The 18,595-nt window shown below is 46.5% G+C and overlaps 1 protein-coding gene across 1 annotated transcript in view; it reads left to right on the top strand.

Annotated features, from left to right (window-relative positions):
* Positions 1 to 18,595, top strand: part of CDC42BPA (CDC42 binding protein kinase alpha) — a 157,453-nt gene that overhangs the window by 94,981 nt on the left and 43,877 nt on the right. The window contains 6 exon segments of the mRNA XM_044288549.1: positions 7,046 to 7,139; positions 8,264 to 8,464; positions 9,843 to 10,091; positions 10,262 to 10,341; positions 10,417 to 10,583; positions 10,721 to 10,837. Of these exon segments, the coding sequence (XP_044144484.1) occupies positions 7,046 to 7,139; positions 8,264 to 8,464; positions 9,843 to 10,091; positions 10,262 to 10,341; positions 10,417 to 10,583; positions 10,721 to 10,837 (908 nt within the window).

The following is an 18,595-nucleotide window of genomic DNA, read 5'->3' as shown; positions in this document are numbered from 1 at the left end:
AAAAAGCATGGTGGGATATTGCTAGGATATGCCCCCCCACTCCATGATCCTGGGGGTCCACCCTCTGGGACCTCCTCTGCATACTTGTAAACAGTCCTGATTTTGCTGGGAAAGATCCTGCAGAAAGGACAGAACTTGGACTTAAATAAGCTCCGTCCCAAAGTGGGCATTTTGTGGGCGTGCCGCCACGTTGCTTGGGGGACAGTACCAGATGGTCCGCTGGGCGGGGCTTAAATGTCCTTATTTTAAAAAATTGGTAAGTAGGCCACCGATCCCGAGGATGGAGTGGCCGCAGGGGCTGATTTGGGAGGGGTTCGCAGAAGTTGGACCCCCATCCATAAGAAAGTGATGGCATATCCTAGCAATACTATAAGACGGCTCTAAGGTTCTTATGGTCCATTTCAGTTCAGCGTTAGGGCTCAAGCGCCAGTCGACTGCTATTGATATTGGTCACCCCCGCAGCACAGAGTATTTCAGGAAAGCACTGTGGAACGTCTGGGAAGCAGTGGCCGGTTTTATTGCTCACAGGGTTGACACGAGGCAGTGTAATGATGGAGGAGGGAAGTAGAGACAAGTGAGAGATCGTGGAAGAAGATGGGTTACCAGCAGCACAGAGTATTTCAGGAACGATTCAAGCGGTGACTTGGTGCTGTCAGTGAGCGCAGGGCTTTCAGACTCCATGTTTGCTATCTTTACTCCCTGAGCTTTTTATGTTATAGGATTACAGCCGCTGGTGTCTCGTTTGCAGCCGCTTTGTCCTGCGGCGACCCCGGGGCTGCCCCCTCATTACGTCCAGTAACCCTTTACACCCCAATGAGAAGAGTTGGCCTTTTAATTTTTTTCCCTTTCCTGGAAAGCTGGGTAGGAACAAATATGGCTGGTATCGTTGGCCACTACGTTAGGGTTTTCTTTTGCGGCTGGCCGGGTTGTCACTCCGATTTCCCAGTGGGACTTTTCGCTAGGTGACGATTCCAGATCTTGGGAGTAAACGCCCCCGTCTTTGTCTTTGCGCAGGGGGTGCAGAGCGCAGCTCCGGCTACTTTACGGCGCCAGGTAACTTCTCTGTGAGCAGCAGCTGAAAATACTTGAGATTCCGCCGCAGCCTTTTCTTTAAAAATCCTTGGGACAGATGGCATCAGCAGATGGCCCCCGACATTCCTAAGGAGCTTAAGAGAGTCGCTCCTTTAAGGGGCAGTAATACGCCGCCGTGCCGCAGCGCTCTCTAAAGCTTTGACGTGAAATTAGCTGGCCCGGTTGCAGCCTTTAGTTTTTAATCTTTGGCCCAGAGCCATGGAGCGATAAGCCGGGCTGCGGGCTCCCGATAGTGCCAATTACCTCTTCTAGCTGCCAGTCCTGCTCTGTATGCTGCCCTGTAGTCGCCCGCTACACCACGCATAGGGCGGACGTCAACCTTCTTTTCCCCTTAGTCATCTCTGCCGCCATCACGTTGTCCATAGTTACTATCGTGCTTTTGCTGTGCAGCTGCTCCGTGTCAGTCTTTACTTTACTTTAGTTTTGGAATTCTATTCATCCACCAGTTCCAGCCTTGTTGGGCTTCCTTCATATTGGTACATCACATGAGAGAGCTGCAGAATGGGGGTCTTGAGTTAGACCGTCTTTCTAAGCGTCAGTCTCTACTGTGGGTCTGGAATTCAGTTCATGAACCTGGAGACTCTGCATGAGCACCGAGGGCTTATGGCACAGATTTTCCGCCATCAGACCATACCCTTGTAATGTAAAGCTGCAGGGCATTGTGACGGATGCATACAGATGTGCACAAGCCGGGTCAGCTTCATTCCAAGAAGGGTATCCTGACCGAGGCATCATTTGGTCTCAGAGTCACTCGGGCTCCACAGAAATGCACAGCCCCGGCTCACCCCTTTATAGACTGAGTGATAAGAGCCATTTAGGTCTTGCAGATAAATGCACAATGGCCTCCTCCCCCAGAATGTTCAGGAAAGTCTCAAGAAAAGGGAGAACTCCCCGGAAGAGCAGTGAAGTCTTCCAGGATCCTCGTCCTGACTGCTGACGCTTGTCTCGCCTCATCCGTGCAGCTTGTCGTCCTCGCCATTCCCTTTACCTTCTCCAGGGCCGTGTGAGCCACAGGAACACGGAGAGGTCTGCCGTCCGTATTTCTTCAGGGGGTCTGGTCTTGCATCTGTTTTTGTAGGCAACTAGTCTGGGGATTCTGGTTTTTGGGGTCTAGTCTCGGGTCTGTATTTGTTTAGGGGAACTGGTTTGGGGTCTGTTTCTTTTGGGGTCTGTTTCTTTTGGGGTCTTATTTCTATATTTGTTTAAGGGATCTAGTCTGGGGTCTGTATTAGTTTAGATCAGGGGTGCACAACCTGCGGCCCCCAGAGCCAAGGTTTGCGGCCCCCGACCTGCTGGACAGAAATGCAGCTGATCGCGTTTCTTCCTGGAGCGCCGCACAGGGAAGGATGACAGCCCCTGCACTGTAGCAGGAGTGCTGGAGCAGGACGGGTCCCTGGCTATAGGTGAGAGTGGGGGAGCCGAGGAGAAGGCAGGCGCAGTTTATCAGCGCTTCTGCCTTCTTCTCAAGGAGCGCTCTGCAGTTTAAACCCAGCGATCACGTGGTCGCCGGGTGTCTTGGGGGGAGAGGAGCGCAGAGCTGCAGGGTCTGCCCTGTACAAAGCCTCCCTTCCCCATACAGCAGGCTGGTTTCCCCTGTAACTGGGGCTCATTTGGATGCTCCAGTTACAGTGGAAATAGTACAAAAAAAGTCTGTGCCCCCCCCCCCCCCCCCCCCCCCCCAAGGTCTTTTGGGGACAAGTTATGTGGCAAATATTTATATATATTAACAGGTATATTTCATCTATTTCATTTAATGTTTGTGTGTGTCATTAAAATATATCGACAGTATCCCCCATAACAGTGACCTCTACAGTACCCTGCCCCCTTAACAGTGAACACAGCCCCTCGCGCCTTAACACTGCCCCCTGACAGTGCCCCGCCTCCTTAAAATGGGACCTCCACAATAGCCAATCCCCTTAATTTTGACCTTCACAGCAGCCCGCCCCTTTAACAGTGAGTTTCACAGCACCCCACTCCCTTGACATTGACCTCCTCAGGGGCCCACCCTCTTAACAGTGACCTATACAGCACTCCGCCCCTTAACAGTGATCTCCATAGGGGATCGTCCCCTTTTCTGTGACCGCCACAGTACCCCGTTCCTTTTTACAGTGACCTGCACAGTACCCCGTTCCCTTAACAGTGACCTCCACAGTACCCTGCTGACTTAACATTGACCTCCACAGCAGCAGCCCCTTTAATAGTGGCTCCTGCCCCTTTAACAGTGACCTCCACAGTGCCCGCCCCTTTAACAGTGACCTCCACAGCGGCCTGCCCTTTTAATAGTGGCCCCTGCCCCTTAACAGTGACCTCCGCAGCAACTGCCCCTTTAATAGTTGCCCTTGCCCCCTTAACAGTGACCTCCACGCGCCCTGCCTCTTTAAGGCTAGGACTACATGACGACATTTTGTCGCACCAATGTCGCACCACAGTTTTTATAATGATAGGTTATGGTGTCGCACTGCGACATGCGACATACTGCGACACGAGACTCGCAAAAACTCCATCCAAGATGGCGCAGCATGTAGCAGTGCAACACCATAGCCTATCATTATAAAAATTGTCGTGCGACATCAATGAAGCAGTGTAGTTGTGCACCATGTGTCGTGAGACATATTGTCAAGCAACACATGTCGTCGTGGACGCCCTGCCCCTTTTAAAGCTGACCTACAGCAGTGAACAAAAATGGCTGGGTTGTTATGGAAACCTGGAGTAAAACTGTGTGTATGTGGAGGACCTGCGAGCTTCTATAGGCTGATAAGGGACATGTGACCGTGTGTATGGCAGTTAGGATTTAAGTGAAAGGCTGGCAGGCTTGTATTGGCTAATGCAGGTCATTTTTTGGGAATATCCCAGGAACGGTCCTAGAGAGCTGAGACCTGGTCTAAAACCTTCCCGGACACCTGATGTACCTATGTGCCAAATTTGGTGAAGATCGGTCCAGTCGTTTGGTCGCGCATAAAGAACAGACAGACAGAAACTCATATACCATATTTTTCGCCCTATAAGACGCAGGTTTTTGAGGAGGAAAATAAGAAAAAAATAATTTAGAACCAAAGGTCGCAATTTGGTGGGTTTTGAACTAATGGTGGTCTGTGGATGGCACTGTTATGGGGGCATCTCTGGATGGCACTGTTATGGGGGGACATCTGTGGATGGCACTGTTATGGGGGGGCATCTGTGGATGGCACTGTTATGGGGGGGCATCTGTGGATGGCACTGTTATGGGGGGGCATCTGTGGATGGCACTGTTATGGGGGGGCATCTGTGGATGGCACTGTTATGGGGGGGCATCTGTGGATGGCACTGTTATGGGTGGGCATATTTTGGATGGCACTGTTATGGGGGGGCATATGTGGATGGCACTGCTATGGGGGGCATATGTGGATGACACATAAGATAAGATGCTATATGTCATCCACAGATCCCCCATAAGTGTCCCTGTGTAGTGAATGGGGGCCGGCATCTGTTTCTGTAATGGCAGCGGGGCCCGGTGCAGTCACTGTATTGTACTACACCGGGCCCCGCTCACTGTAGTATACGGTAATCATATCTATCTTGTGGGTATTGTTAAAGTATTCCAATCATCTTAAATCTAGCGCTGTACTACTTACTACTAACTTCTTGGGGGGGGGGGGGGGGAGTCTATATTTAATCTGGGGTCTGGTTTGGGACCCTTGAGGTCCGGTAGATTTTTGGGGACATTACCAATATAAATGGGCAGAGCATATGGTCATTGGTGAATACATCGCTTCTTGAAGGACGTACAGTCGTTCCTTGGTGGCATCACTGGGGAACGAAGTAGCTAGATTCTTCTCCTACTTATATAGAAATCCGTACATCTGCAGCCTGGCACATCGCTGGGCATGGAAGAAGACTGCGGTCGTGCCCGGCATTGATGCATGATACCAGTAAGAATATGGAGGGTCACGTATTAAACTACTTTTGCATTTTCTCTTCGGCCCCAGTGGATACAAATAACCTCCTAATCCGCTGCTTTCCTGGTCGCTCTCCGCCTAGCTATAAATACTCAGTGTTTTCTTAGGCACGCGGTCAGGAGTTTTTATTTCCATGCTGTCGGCTGGGAGCGGTGACATGTCCGTCCCTGGAATCACGGCGTCACATCCTTTTCTCTTTTGGAAGTCAGTAAATTTATAGAAAGCTTTTCCCTTTTATCAGCAAAGGGTTCCCATAGTAAAGGCATGTATACAGATTATATGTGCCCGGGAAGGGCTGATAAGTCCTTTCATGTCATTTAAAGGGAACCACTCCCATGACCATTAAAAAAAAAAAAAAGAACAAAGACAAGAAGCGCCTCTCTAGTGCCACCTACAGGTGTCTACCCTGAAAGACAACGTGGAGCCGTCACTAGGGATATCGGCCATCTGTAGACAGCGCTGCTGCTCATCAGCACAGAGCAGGGTCCTGGTTTGCATGGGGAGATGCCTCGAAGCAGCGCTGGGAAGGAACTGGTTCTCCTTGGGAAGATCCAGGTGATGTAAGGAGTCTTAGGCTACTTTCACACTTGCCTTTAACTTTTCCGGTCTCAATACTGGAGAAAAACCCTTGCGTTTTGTCCCCATTTATTTTCAATGGGGACAAAACTTAACTGAACAGATCGGAGAGCTCCAAAATGCATTCAGAATGGCTGCAAGCTGTGGTTTTGTGTCCAGCATGGGATGCGAATCAAAACAGATCCAGCATGACAGACAATGCAAGTCAATGGTGTCAGATCCGTTTTCTCGGACACGATAGAAAACAGATCCGGCCTCCATTGACTTACAATGGTTCCGGATCTGTCTTTGTCATTTTAAAGATAATACAACCGGATCCGATAACGGATGCAGACGGTTGTATTATCAATAACGGAAGCATTTTTGCTGATCCCTGCCGGATCACGCTAAAACGCAAGTCTGAAGCGCTGCAGACCTGCCTGTGGTAAACCCGCCACAAGCTGCAAAAAAAATCTGCAGCCCAAACTGACCGACGATGCGGGTTTTAAATCTGCAGCAAAATCTCCAGCAAATCCACACACGGATTTTGCAACCAATTTGTTGTGGACTTTATGACGGAAACGTGGAGATTCCACCCCGTGTGTGCGTCCACACAGGACGGAAATGCTCAGCAGCAGATCCGCAGCAGACTCTCCGTGAGCTTTTGCTGTGGATTTCACCCTACGCTTTGCAAAGTGTGAAAATTGCTAACATAAATTGACCTTTTTTTATCGATCTGGGTTCTCCGCCTGCAAAATCGGAACAATAAATCCGCAACGCATATAACCCTATGTGCACCATGGGAAAATGGCTATCCTCCAGAAGGTAGAGTCTCCAGTGCCATCTTGAGGGAGCAACTTGGAACCAGAGAGACAGTCTTCTTCCTTCTGGAGGAGAGCTTCGTTGATTTTGAATGGACGCTGTGTAATAACTAATTTCCCCAGTGGCAAAATTCCCAGTCAACCGCCAGTTCCCTGACCAACAGCTGATTCTTCGAGATGTAATGTAACGCAGTAGGTTTCAAGGTGCAGTCCTATGTAAAACACATTGTGATGTCATCATAAGCTATGCCAGATCGCACACAAAACTCTGCTACATCCGTACCCTCATATAGGTCTCCGGAGGTCCCACGGACGGTTTGTCCAAATGCCTATAATATCATCTAATGGGACATATTGTAAAGGGTGCAGTTGCTCCTGGTATAGCAGAGCAGAGATTGTCACTTGGCTGAACTCAGGTCAGTATCACAGCGTGATCTTACATAGGACTGCAGATACAAACATAGACCATAGAGCTGCTGAATGACAAGTCTGACTCTGCTATATCCTTGTATGTCACTTAATAATCCTGTACTATTCCCCATGCTTGTGATTGATCTGCTCTCGCATCGCGCCTCATATATGAGATTACACCGACCGGACGGACTCTCACTCATCTTATTCTCTTTCATCTCCTCCGTCCAGGGACATAAAGCCCGATAACATCTTGCTGGATATGAACGGACACATTCGCCTGGCGGATTTTGGCTCCTGTCTGAAGCTGATGGAAGACGGGACGGTAAGTTGTCGCCATATTCCTCCCAGGCGATAGGAAAATGGCCAAAGGGAAAAGGACAATGGATTCACAATACATAATCTGAAGACCAGTCACTTCTCCTTTTTAGGTCCCCAGAGCTGACTGCACAGGGGCCCCCCAGACTGTGACCAGAAAATCAGGTGACCCGGGTCAATAGTGACTGCGGCATGACTAAAAGGGTTAAACTGCCAGGATTTTTGGGTTCCTCCAATCCTGGCAGCATTGGACCCCCTTGCAGGGCTTATTCCACAGTGCTATAGAAGAAGGCCCCTCAATGACTGCAAGTAGAAAACACGTATGGGCAGTTGTTAAGGGGTTAATCCGCTCTGGAAATAAAAAAAAAAAATTGAAAACTGCACCTTGGTTGGCTAGTTTCGATAAACGAGAAGAAATGAAGGGATCATCCATCGTTGTGCTTCCTATATAGATGAAAATCAGCGGCCACCGGCGCCACTTTTCTCAAGAGAACAGTGAAATCCAATAAAGTCTAACCCTCCCCCTTCCACCGTGACCCGAAATCTTGGAGCGAGCTTCTGCCATCCCTTCCTTATTACTATAGTGAGCCGCCATCTTGAACGCAACTTAAAACTGTTAAATTAAGGGGGGGGGGGGGGGGGGATGGTGATCCTGACATGTGACTATGAGATGAGAAGTGTATACGGTGTAGTGTGTACAATATTAGTGATTAACGATGATTTATTCTACTTTGCTAGGACCTTGTGGCTTTTTTTCCAGTTTTCCAATCCAATGATGTTAGTATTCCGACTGTCTTTTTTTTTTTTTTTTATATGGTCAACTTAATAAAAAGTAAGGAGCAGATCTCAGAGCAGGTCACAGTGATAAATCTAGGGTCAGGGGTACGAGCAGACGGTGCATGGCTCATAGGCGCACCTTGTTTTGCTCCACCGCATCTGCCTCTGCACACTGAGCACAATTAGGTTCACACTCGAGGATGGCCGTCTGCTCAGACGCTTTTGCACGGATATTGTGCCTTATGTCTGCGCTTCCAGAACGCACGGGTGCGAAGGTAACAGGTTAAAGCACAGCATTGGGGCTGTCCCCTTCGTTCTGGTCGTCCTGTGTCGTAACGCATGTCCTCTCTCTAGGTCCAGTCGTCGGTGGCTGTCGGGACTCCGGACTATATCTCTCCTGAAATCCTCCAGGCGATGGAAGACGGGAAGGGGAAGTACGGGCCGGAGTGTGACTGGTGGTCCCTCGGGGTCTGCATGTACGAAATGCTGTATGGTGAAACGCCATTCTATGCAGAGTCCTTAGTGGAGACTTATGGGAAGATCATGAATCACAAAGTGAGTGTTATACTCAGGTTTGTCGTGCAAATTAAATTTAAAGGGATTGTCTACTTTCCACGGAGGTAAAAGAGCTTAGGGCTATACTGTTACGTGTCATCTGACCTTAAGGGTCCATTCACACATCCGCAAAATGGGTTTGCATCAGTTCTGCAATTTTGCAGAACGGGTGCGGACCCATTCATTTTCAATGGGGCTGCAAACGATGCGGACAGCACACAGTTTGCTGTCTGCATCCGCACTTCCATTCCACGGCCCCGCAAAAAAATAGAACATGTCCTATTCTTGTCCGGACAAGAAAAGGCATTTCTATTATAGTGCCAGCCAAATGCGGATCGCACATGGCCGGTGTCCGTGTTTTGCGGACCTCAAAACAGTTGCGGACGTTTGAATGGACCCCAAGTCTTTTAAGATACGTTCACATTTGCACCATCCCAGATCCTACAGGCTGTCCCAGCAGAAAACAGCCTGCTGGAGTTCTCCGGATTGGGCATAGCTTGATAGCGCAGCGCACCATCGGACTCTATAAACTGTAATGGGATCCAGCGAGAATCCAGCCACTTTCTGGAATGAGTGCTGGGCTTTGGCCAGCCAAAAAAACGTTGCATGCTACGTTTTTCGTCTGGCCAAAAGCCAGCACTATCCGGCTATGCCAGATCCGGAGAACTTTTGCAAGCTATTTTCTTCTGGATCCAGATGCTGAAATTGCCGTCACATGCATCGCTGTGATAGTAGACTCTCATGCAACCTGTGATAAAAAATCCAAAATGGTTGGATTTTTGTGACTGTTGTATCAGTCAAGCTAGAATGGGGGTAGCAACGTGAGCCCACTTACAGTCACTAGCTGCGATGTCGCAATGTGACTTTGTAATCTGCATGTGGCCATAGTGTAACCCCTCAAGCACATGACCGTATTTTTTATCCATGTGCGATCGACATGTTTTGAAGTTAACTCACTGACCTATTCACTTCTTTGGGGTCATGCACACATCCAAATTCTTTTGTGGACTTGTGCGGCCGTTCCACAAATTATAGTCGTATTCGGGTCCGTATTGCAGAGAAGGCTAGTCCTTTCTATTGATGGGACTGAGAAAAATACGGAGAGCGCATGAAAGGTATCCATATTGTGGCCCGAAATACGGACACGGTTGTGTGCATGAGGCTTAAGCCAGAGCAGACAGCAGCTAGAAAGAGTTAACCACATGAGACATCACCCAACTTTCCTAGGCCTCTGAGTGGCAGATACTCCAGGGAGAATAGAGTGGAGCTGTAATAATAGCCATATGGGTTGTCACCCAGATTTCCCAGATGTTTTATTTTATTTCATTTTTTTAATGGGGGGATAAAAGCTACATATTGATTGATTGATTTTTTTAAGGAGCGGTTCCAGTTCCCATCTCAGTTAGCGGATGTCTCTGAAAACGCAAAGGACTTAATAAAGAGGCTCATCTGCAGCCGGGAGCATCGCTTGGGTCAGAACGGGATTGAGGACTTTAAGAATCACCCGTTCTTTGCTGGAATCGACTGGGAAAACATTCGGAACTGTGAAGCACCTTACATCCCAGAAGTCAGCAGCCCGACCGACACGTCCAACTTCGACGTGGATGACGACTGTTTGAAAAACTCTGTAAGTATTTGTATGTGGTCCTCCTGACACCAGCACCTGGGTGCGACTGCGCCCCCTAGAGGCATATTCGTGGTTGGAGGAAAGTTGCTCTCTGTCTTCCTGGTCCGTTTTCTTTTGAAAGTTGTGTGGAGCCTCTTGTATTTTAACACAATATCTGTTCCCCTTTGCAGGAGACGATGCCTCCATCAACTCACACTGGATTTTCTGGGCACCATCTGCCATTTGTGGGGTTCACTTACACAAGTAACTGGTAAGATGCTGTATATTTGGCCGCTTGCATTGATGTTCCTGACGCCGTGGTTGTGACTCTGTTGTGCTCCGTCAGTGTACTGTCAGACAGAAGTTCGATGCGACATACCTTGGGAAAATCCAGCACAGACCTAGACGCCAATGTCCAGAGGACGCTAGAAGACAGCCTGGCCACCGAGGCATATGAGAGGAGGATACGTCGTCTGGAACAAGAGAAAGTGGAACTGAGCAGGAAGCTGCAAGGTAACCCAGCTGGAAGGAAGAAGCCCTCTTAAAGGGGCTGTCCAATCTGCTTTTAACTTCAACCACCATGGTATCCGGTGTTAGTGCTGTGTTTTACAGCTCACAGGCTTCACATTAATTATCATTTTCTTTCCCAGAATCTACCCAGGCTGTCCAGGCTCTTCAGTATTCGGCAGTAGACGGCCCTGTTACAGCAAGCAAAGACTTGGAAATTAAATCCTTAAAGGACGAAATAGACAAGTTAAAAACACAAGGTAGGTTTTGGTTGTCTTTCTTCTGTACTTTTGCTTTATGACTACCAAATACCCCAAATTAGCTATAGGGTTTATCTTCACTGTTGACGCATTAGCTAATAATTTAGTGTGCCCTTGGATACGCCACTGAGCTGCTTTACAGACTTTCATGTCCCGCGGACCAGTCGGGGATACTAGTCTCAGTCCTCTGATTAAAGGGTTTGTCCAGGCTACAAGTATTGATGACCTGTCCTCAGGATAGGTCATCCGATCGCTGGAGGTTCAGCTCCCCACTGATCACCTGTTTTGAGCTGCCATGGTACATTTTTCCTTAGGCTACTTTCACACTCGTGTTTTGGCTTTCGGTTTGTGAGATCCGTTCAGGGCTCTCGCACGCGGTCCAAAATGGATCAGTTGTGCCCTAATGCATTCTGAATAGAAAAGGATCCGCTCAGAATGCATCAGTTTGCCTCCGTTCCGTCTCCATTCCGCTCTGGAGGCTGCCTGCAGCGTTTTAGTGTCCGTCTGACGAAACTGAGCCAAACGGATCCGTTCTGACACACAATGTAAGTCAATGGGGACAGATCCGTTTTCTCTGACACAATAGAAAACTGATCCGTTCCCCATTGACTTTCAATGGTGTTCAAGACGGATCCGTCTTGGCTATGTTAAAGATAATACAAACGGAGCTGTTCTGAACGGATGCAGGCGGTTGTATTATCTGAACGGATCCGTCTGTGCAGATCCATGGAAGTGAATGGAGAAGCGTGAAAATCGCGTAGCGTTCCACAAGCAAGTGCGGATGCAATGCGTTTTTCACGGATGGTTGTTAAGAGATATTGTTTGTAAACATTCAGGTTTTTATCACGCGCGTGCAAAACGCATTAAATCGCATTGCACCCGCGAGATATAAACTGAACAACTCAACGCGACCGCAGCCAAAACTGAATGACTTTGTTTGCGAAATCGCACATTTTTCACTAAACGCATTCGCAACACATCCGGACCTAATCCGCACACGCTCGTCTGCAAGGGGCCTAAAATGTGCAGAGGGATCTTCGGCAACACACAAGTAGGTTAAGCGCAGTATACAGTTAGTGACAAGGGGGCACGTAGCGTCCATGTTGCTAGAGAGGGGCTGATGCTCATTTGATCTGCGGCTGTAGATTTGCTCTGGACTCCTTTACGGCTGGCTTTCCCCTTTCGGTTAATATTAGGAGTTGTTGTGCCCGTGTTTTGCAGGCAGACATTAGCAAGATCTGTTATCTGGAGTCTGAGATGCAAAATGTGTGCCAGGTCTCTGGGTGTTCTTAGAAGACCTGATTCCATTATGAACTCAGCTGGGAGCAGATACTGAAAATCGTTTAGTCGGGTCTAATGAAATGCCAGCAAAGTGCTATTAAGGAGCCGCGCTGCCCTGGCATTGCCGCATGCATCAACCGCGCGTTCTTAAAGGGCAAATGCACTCACAGGACATGAAATTCCTATAGTTAGTAATATGACCGAATGACAAACTAATAATCCAACATAACATTCAGAGCTGCAGTCACAATTCTGCTGGCTTACAACTGGTACGCCCCATATTGCACTGCAGTCCATGGATCTTCCAACGTGCGCTACAGCAATGCACACTTTGTATAGTCTGTTGATAGATGCGAGATCCCTAAACCTGAGAGAGCAAAGAGGAATTGTGCAGAATTGTAAATGCAGCTCTGGATGTAATAGGAGAAAAAGTGTGCAGAATTGTAAATGCAGCTCTGGATGTAATAGGAGAAGAAGTGTGCAGAATTGTGAATGCAGCTCTGGATGTAACAGGAGAGGAAGTATGCAGAATTGTGAATGCAGCTCTGGATGTAACAGGAGAGGAAGTATGCAGAATTGTAAATGCAGCTCTGGATGTAATAGGAGAAGAAGTGTGCAGAATTGTGAATGCAGCTCTGGATGTAACAGGATAGGAAGTATGCAGAATTGTGAATGCAGCTCTGGATGTAACAGGATAGGAAGTATGCAGAATTGTGAATGCAGCTCTGGATGTAAAAGGATAGGAAGTGTGCAGAATTGTGAATGTAGCTCTAGATGTAACAGGAATAGAAGTGTGCAGAATTGTGAATGTAGCTCTGCATGTAACAGGAGCGGGAGACATAACTAATCAATAAATTAAAGTGTTTTCATAGTTTCTGAACTTCACGCTGTGAAGTGCACACACAATGTTGATTAGGATTTACGCTTTCCGTGTATAGTACAGAATAAATGGCGGACACTTGGCCACAGTTTGGTAGCTGGACAGCTTCTCCCTCAGCTTGGCACATAGACATACGTTGGATTCATGGGGTTGCTGTGCAGCTCTCACATAGACTATAAAGGCGACGTTGTGCAGCTGAGGATATGGAAACAATCTGCTCCAGCGCTTCCCACATGCTGCCGGGATAGCAATCTGCTCGGCTCCATACACATCTGCTTTCTGTAACAGTTTCCCATTGTGGGGCACCACGTGAGCGGCATGCCGGTAAGGCCTCATGCACACCGCCGTTCTTTGGGTCCACAGCCGATCGGCAGTATTTGCGGGTCGCACGTGGAACCATTCATCTCAATGGGTTCGCAAAAAATGGCTGTTCCGCAAATTGAAGAACATGTCCTATTCTTGCCTTTTTTGCAGACAAGAATAGCCAGTTCTAGAAGAAAATGTGCGCTATGCATACAACCAGTATCCATATTTAGCGGATCTGCAGACTGCAGAGCGGATATGGTTGTATGTGTGGGGCCTAGGGAGTACATGAGACCACCACCGTGTGTAATCACTGACTCACAAGGCAGGAAACGCGTCATCCGAGACAGCAGACTCAGCGAAATGTCTTCTGTGTATTTGCCGCCCAGTCTGTACAGTCGCCCCCACCTGACTGCTTGGATTGGCTCGGAAGCCCTTTAGGCTTGCACGGAGAAGCAGGTCCGGCTCCCAGATTCATTCATTTCAAAACATAGGTTGATGTCCTACAGTCCGAAGTGTTAAAACAGCTTACGCATTTCAAGTGAGACTTCGTAGGTTAAACGGGTTAACCCATCTGGGCACTTATGGAATATCCACGGGATATGGCACATGTCCGTTAGGTGTGGTTCCCACCTCTGGGACCCGCTCCTATCTCAAGAACGGGACCGGGATTGGAGAGGAGCCTGAAAAGCTGTACAGATCTAAGGCCATGTTCACATGTGGAAGGTCTGCTGCAGATTTTACCCGTGAGAGTAAGTGAGATATGACAAAATCTCATTCATGTGGTGCAGACATTTTCTAGGCAGATTTATTACATCCGCAGCCTGTTGATTATGTCATGGAAGTTTTACAGATGTGGTTATGATTGGACAGATGGGACGCAAATGTATCAGAACTTCAGCTGTCAGAAATATTAGTAAACTAGGATGTTCCCATTCTCTAACAGCAAGCAGAGATCTTGCAAATGGTTAGAAAATAAAGCACAAAGGCGGTCTTAATAAGCCCTTGCGCCGCTCCACTAATCTCTATGCAAATGCCGAAGATGATAGAGTACAGCACTCCCCTTTTTTTGGGCAGCCCCCTAGGGTTGGCATAGAGAGTTAGACTGCTGCTCCATTCAGACGGGACCCCCGTTCTCGTGCTCAATGGCAGTGCCAGCAGTCAGACCCTTTAAGTTCAGACACTTATAGGATAACTGATTGTAAACGGAATACCCCTTTAAGCTTCCTTTACATAAAATTGACACCCCCCCCCCCCCTCTAAATTTCCCAGCACTAATAACCTAATGGAGCATTAGGAGAAGTTGTACCGCCGACCCGGTGCCCCCCCAATTACATTTGAACTGCTGCTGCTTGAGATGTCTTCGCGGTGACTCACTGGGCTCATGAAGCCGGAGCTGCCTCTCGCATGTGTTTCCAATCCAGGCCGAGCGGAGCAGGCCTCTGCTGTTTCGGTAACACAGGAGAACATTTTTTTAAAAATTTAAGACTCCTGCTCTGCCGGTGCCAGTTCTGTGAAAGATAACACAGAGAGCAGATTTGTCTTGGCTCGTTCTCCTGGAGAAGACAGCGCGCTGCGGATCCAGCTACTTCTTCCTGTGCGCAGCGTATCATTACATCAGAATCTGGGCAACCCTGCCAAACCCCAATATTTCATATCACCAGCAATGCTACGTCCCACCAGCCCCGCGTTCCATTGCCTATGCACTCAGATATTTTTTAGGAATCTCACTTTGTGCTTTGAGCAGAGTTTGGATCCAGTTCTGCAGATTTTCTCAGTGTTTTAATAGTCATATTTTTCTTTTACAAGAAGCTCATTAGTAGTAAAGACGAGAGAGCCAAAGCCTCCGAACTGCAAACCACAGCGTCTCACCCGAGGAGACAGTCATTGCCGTGTCCCAGGATCCTCCTCTGTAGTCAGGCACGTCAGCTAATAAGATGGATTCCATCCTCCTACTAATTTTATAGGGCTAATTCATAAGTTTACATTGTCCTAAGAAGAGAATCATATTATTATAATACCGATATACCTGCTCCATTTTCTTTAGGTGTTAATTTTATACAACACTTAACCTGCAGCTGTATGGATTTTCATGATGTACAGTAATGTTACTACTATAATACTGCTCCTATGTACAAGAATATAATTACTATAATACTGCCCCCTATGTACAAGAATATAACTACTATAATACTGCTCCCTATGTACAAGAATATAACTACTATAATACTGCCCCCTATGTACAAGAATATAACTACTATAATACTGCTCCTATGTACAAGAATATAACTACTATAATACTGCCTCCTATGTACAAGAATATAATTACTATAATACTGCTCCTATGTAGAAGAATATAACTACTATAATACTGCCTCCTATATACAAGAATATAACTGCTATAATACTGCTCCTATGTACAAGAATATAACTACTATAATACTGCCTCCTATGTACAAGAATATAAGTGCTATAATACTGCCTCCTATGTACAAGAATATAACTACTATAATACTGCTCCTATATACAAGAATATAACTACTATAATACTGCTCCTATGTACAAGAATATAATTACTATAATACTGCTCCTATGTAGAAGAATATAACTACTATAATACTGCCTCCTATATACAAGAATATAACTGCTATAATACTGCTCCTATGTACAAGAATATAACTACTATAATACTGCTCCTATGTACAGGAATATAAGTGCTATAATACTGCCTCCTATGTACAAGAATATAACTACTATAATACTGCTCCTATGTACAAGAATATAACTACTATAATACTGCTCCTATGTACAAGAATATAACTACTATAATACTACCTCCTATGTACAAGAATATAACTACTATAATACTACCTCCTATGTACAAGAATATAACTACTATAATACTGCTCCTATGTACAAGAATATAACTACTATAATACTGCTCCTATGTACAGGAATATAACTACTATAATACTGCTGCTATGTACAGGAATATAACTACTATAATACTGCTCCTATGTACAAGAATATAACTACTATAATACTGCTCCTCTGTACAAGAATATAACTACTATAATACTGCCTCCTATGTACAAGAATATAACTACTATAATACTACCTCCTATGTACAAGAATATAACTACTATAATACTACCTCCTATGTACAAGAATATAACTACTATAATACTGCTCCTATATACAAGAATATAACTGCTATAATACTGCTCCTATGTACAAGAATATAACTACTATAATACTGCTCCTATGTACAGGAATATAACTACTATAATACTGCTCCTATGTACAGGAATATAACTACTATAATACTGCTCCTATGTACAAGAATATAACTACTATAATACTGCTCCTATGTACAAGACTATAACTACTATAATACTGCTCCTATGTACAAGAATATAACTACTATAATACTGCTCCTATGTACAAGAATATACCTACTTACTATAATACTGCCCCTACGTAGATGAATACTTTCTGAGATATTAGCTCCCTGTATATCAGATTAATATATATTCTCTTTCCTGGAGCGCTTGTCGTTCTCATTTCCATGGATACATTATAATAAGGTCACACGTGCAGGAAATAAGATATTGGGTCGGTGCCTGATCTACAAATAACCACCCGCAGAACTGAGTCACAGACTGTTAATCGGGGATCGGCCTCTGAACGCCATTCCAGCGCTGGTTTATTTTATGAAGGAATTACCCTTTTTTTCCCGGAGTTCACTCTTATCCTATTTTAAAGCAGGGATTGTTTGGCCTGTGTTATCCCCGGACGGGGGAGACATCTGGTGCTGATTTTAGCACATAATCTGTGTGTAAACAGGCGCACACCTGTCTGCCCTTCATAGTCCGCATACTGCTCGCCCCGGCTGGAATGTGTCCTCCGCAGCCCCAGTGTACAGAAGAAAGCCTACAGCGACCAGCTACTGGTGCCCGCCTAGAAATACCCCCCCCCCCATTCCTAACCTCTCGTTAGGTGACCTGATCAAGCTCGATCCGCATATAATAAAATGCTCTACCGCTTTCATTATAGGTTTCTGCTACCTGTCAGTGAATGGAGGCCGTCCTGTTTACATCCATCCTTGTGGGTCATACACACATCCTTGTGGGTCATACACACAAGGGTTTAGTACTGCATAGCCAATCCTCATGGCTGTGGTGTAACTCTCTGCCTAGGGTCAAAGGGGGAAATTTATCATTTAATTTTTGGCAGTTTTCTGCCTTAAAGGGGTTACCCCTTGACTAATGTAAAAAAATAAAAATGTCATGTAGTACATGACGATCTCTTTCTAACAAACTTACAACCGGCCCTGTACCTCACATGGATCCAGAGATCTCCACATTCATTGCTCTGCTAGATTTATTTCAAGCTGACCGTTTAGGGGGCGTATCCTTTCTCAGCGGGGCGTGTCCTTTCTCAGCGGGGTGTGTCCTTTCTCAGCGGGGCGTGTCCTTTCTCAGCGGGGCGTGTCCTTTCTGCTGCTGCTGGTGGTGGCAGTTGAAGGACAGAACTGAGCAGAGTATTTTGGTCAACCTCAGTGAGAAGGACAGAGAAATTAGAAAACGGCAAACAGCAGGTGGCGCTATACAGATAGATTTCCGTGAATATTTCAGCGGCTGTACTAAATTTTTAATTACATGCAATCGCAAAAGAATTCAGATCTAGGTTTGAAAAATGTAGAATATTTTTCATGGGAAAACCCCTTTAAAGGGGTTGTTCCATTACTAAAACCTATCCTCTATCCATAGGATGGCGGATGTGTCCGATCGGCGAGGGTCCGACTACAGGCGGTCTGATTTCCCTCGTTTGAATGGAGCAGCAAACTCACCTGCTCTGGTGGGCTGAGATAGCATGGGGCTTGTACTCCACTGTCGATGGCATTACCATAGCGTTGAATGGGACGGCAGCGTTCATGTGTGTTCCGCTCCATTCGAACAATGGAACTTGGGCCCCGGTTCTCATGATCAGTGGGGGCCCCAATGGTTGGACCCCTGCCAGTCAGACACCTCTGCTGGATTGGGGATACTCTGATGTAATGAGACAACCCCTTAAAATAAAATAAAAAATAAAGTGCTGGATTGTGGTGCTGGCCGTTTTTTTTGCACAAAAATAAGACTTACCTGGCGATAAAGTGGGTGTGGCTATGTAGATTACTTAGGTGAAGTAAAAAATGTGAAATCTCTAGACAAATGTGGTATTTAGAAAAAAAACAAAAAAAAAACGCCAAGTTTTTTATACAGCATGTGGCGTTTAGTCAATTTGGCACAAAT

This window comes from Bufo gargarizans, chromosome 4, assembly GCF_014858855.1.
Source record: "Bufo gargarizans isolate SCDJY-AF-19 chromosome 4, ASM1485885v1, whole genome shotgun sequence".
NCBI lineage: Eukaryota > Metazoa > Chordata > Amphibia > Anura > Bufonidae > Bufo > Bufo gargarizans.
This window is presented reverse-complemented; position numbering and strand designations above follow the sequence as displayed.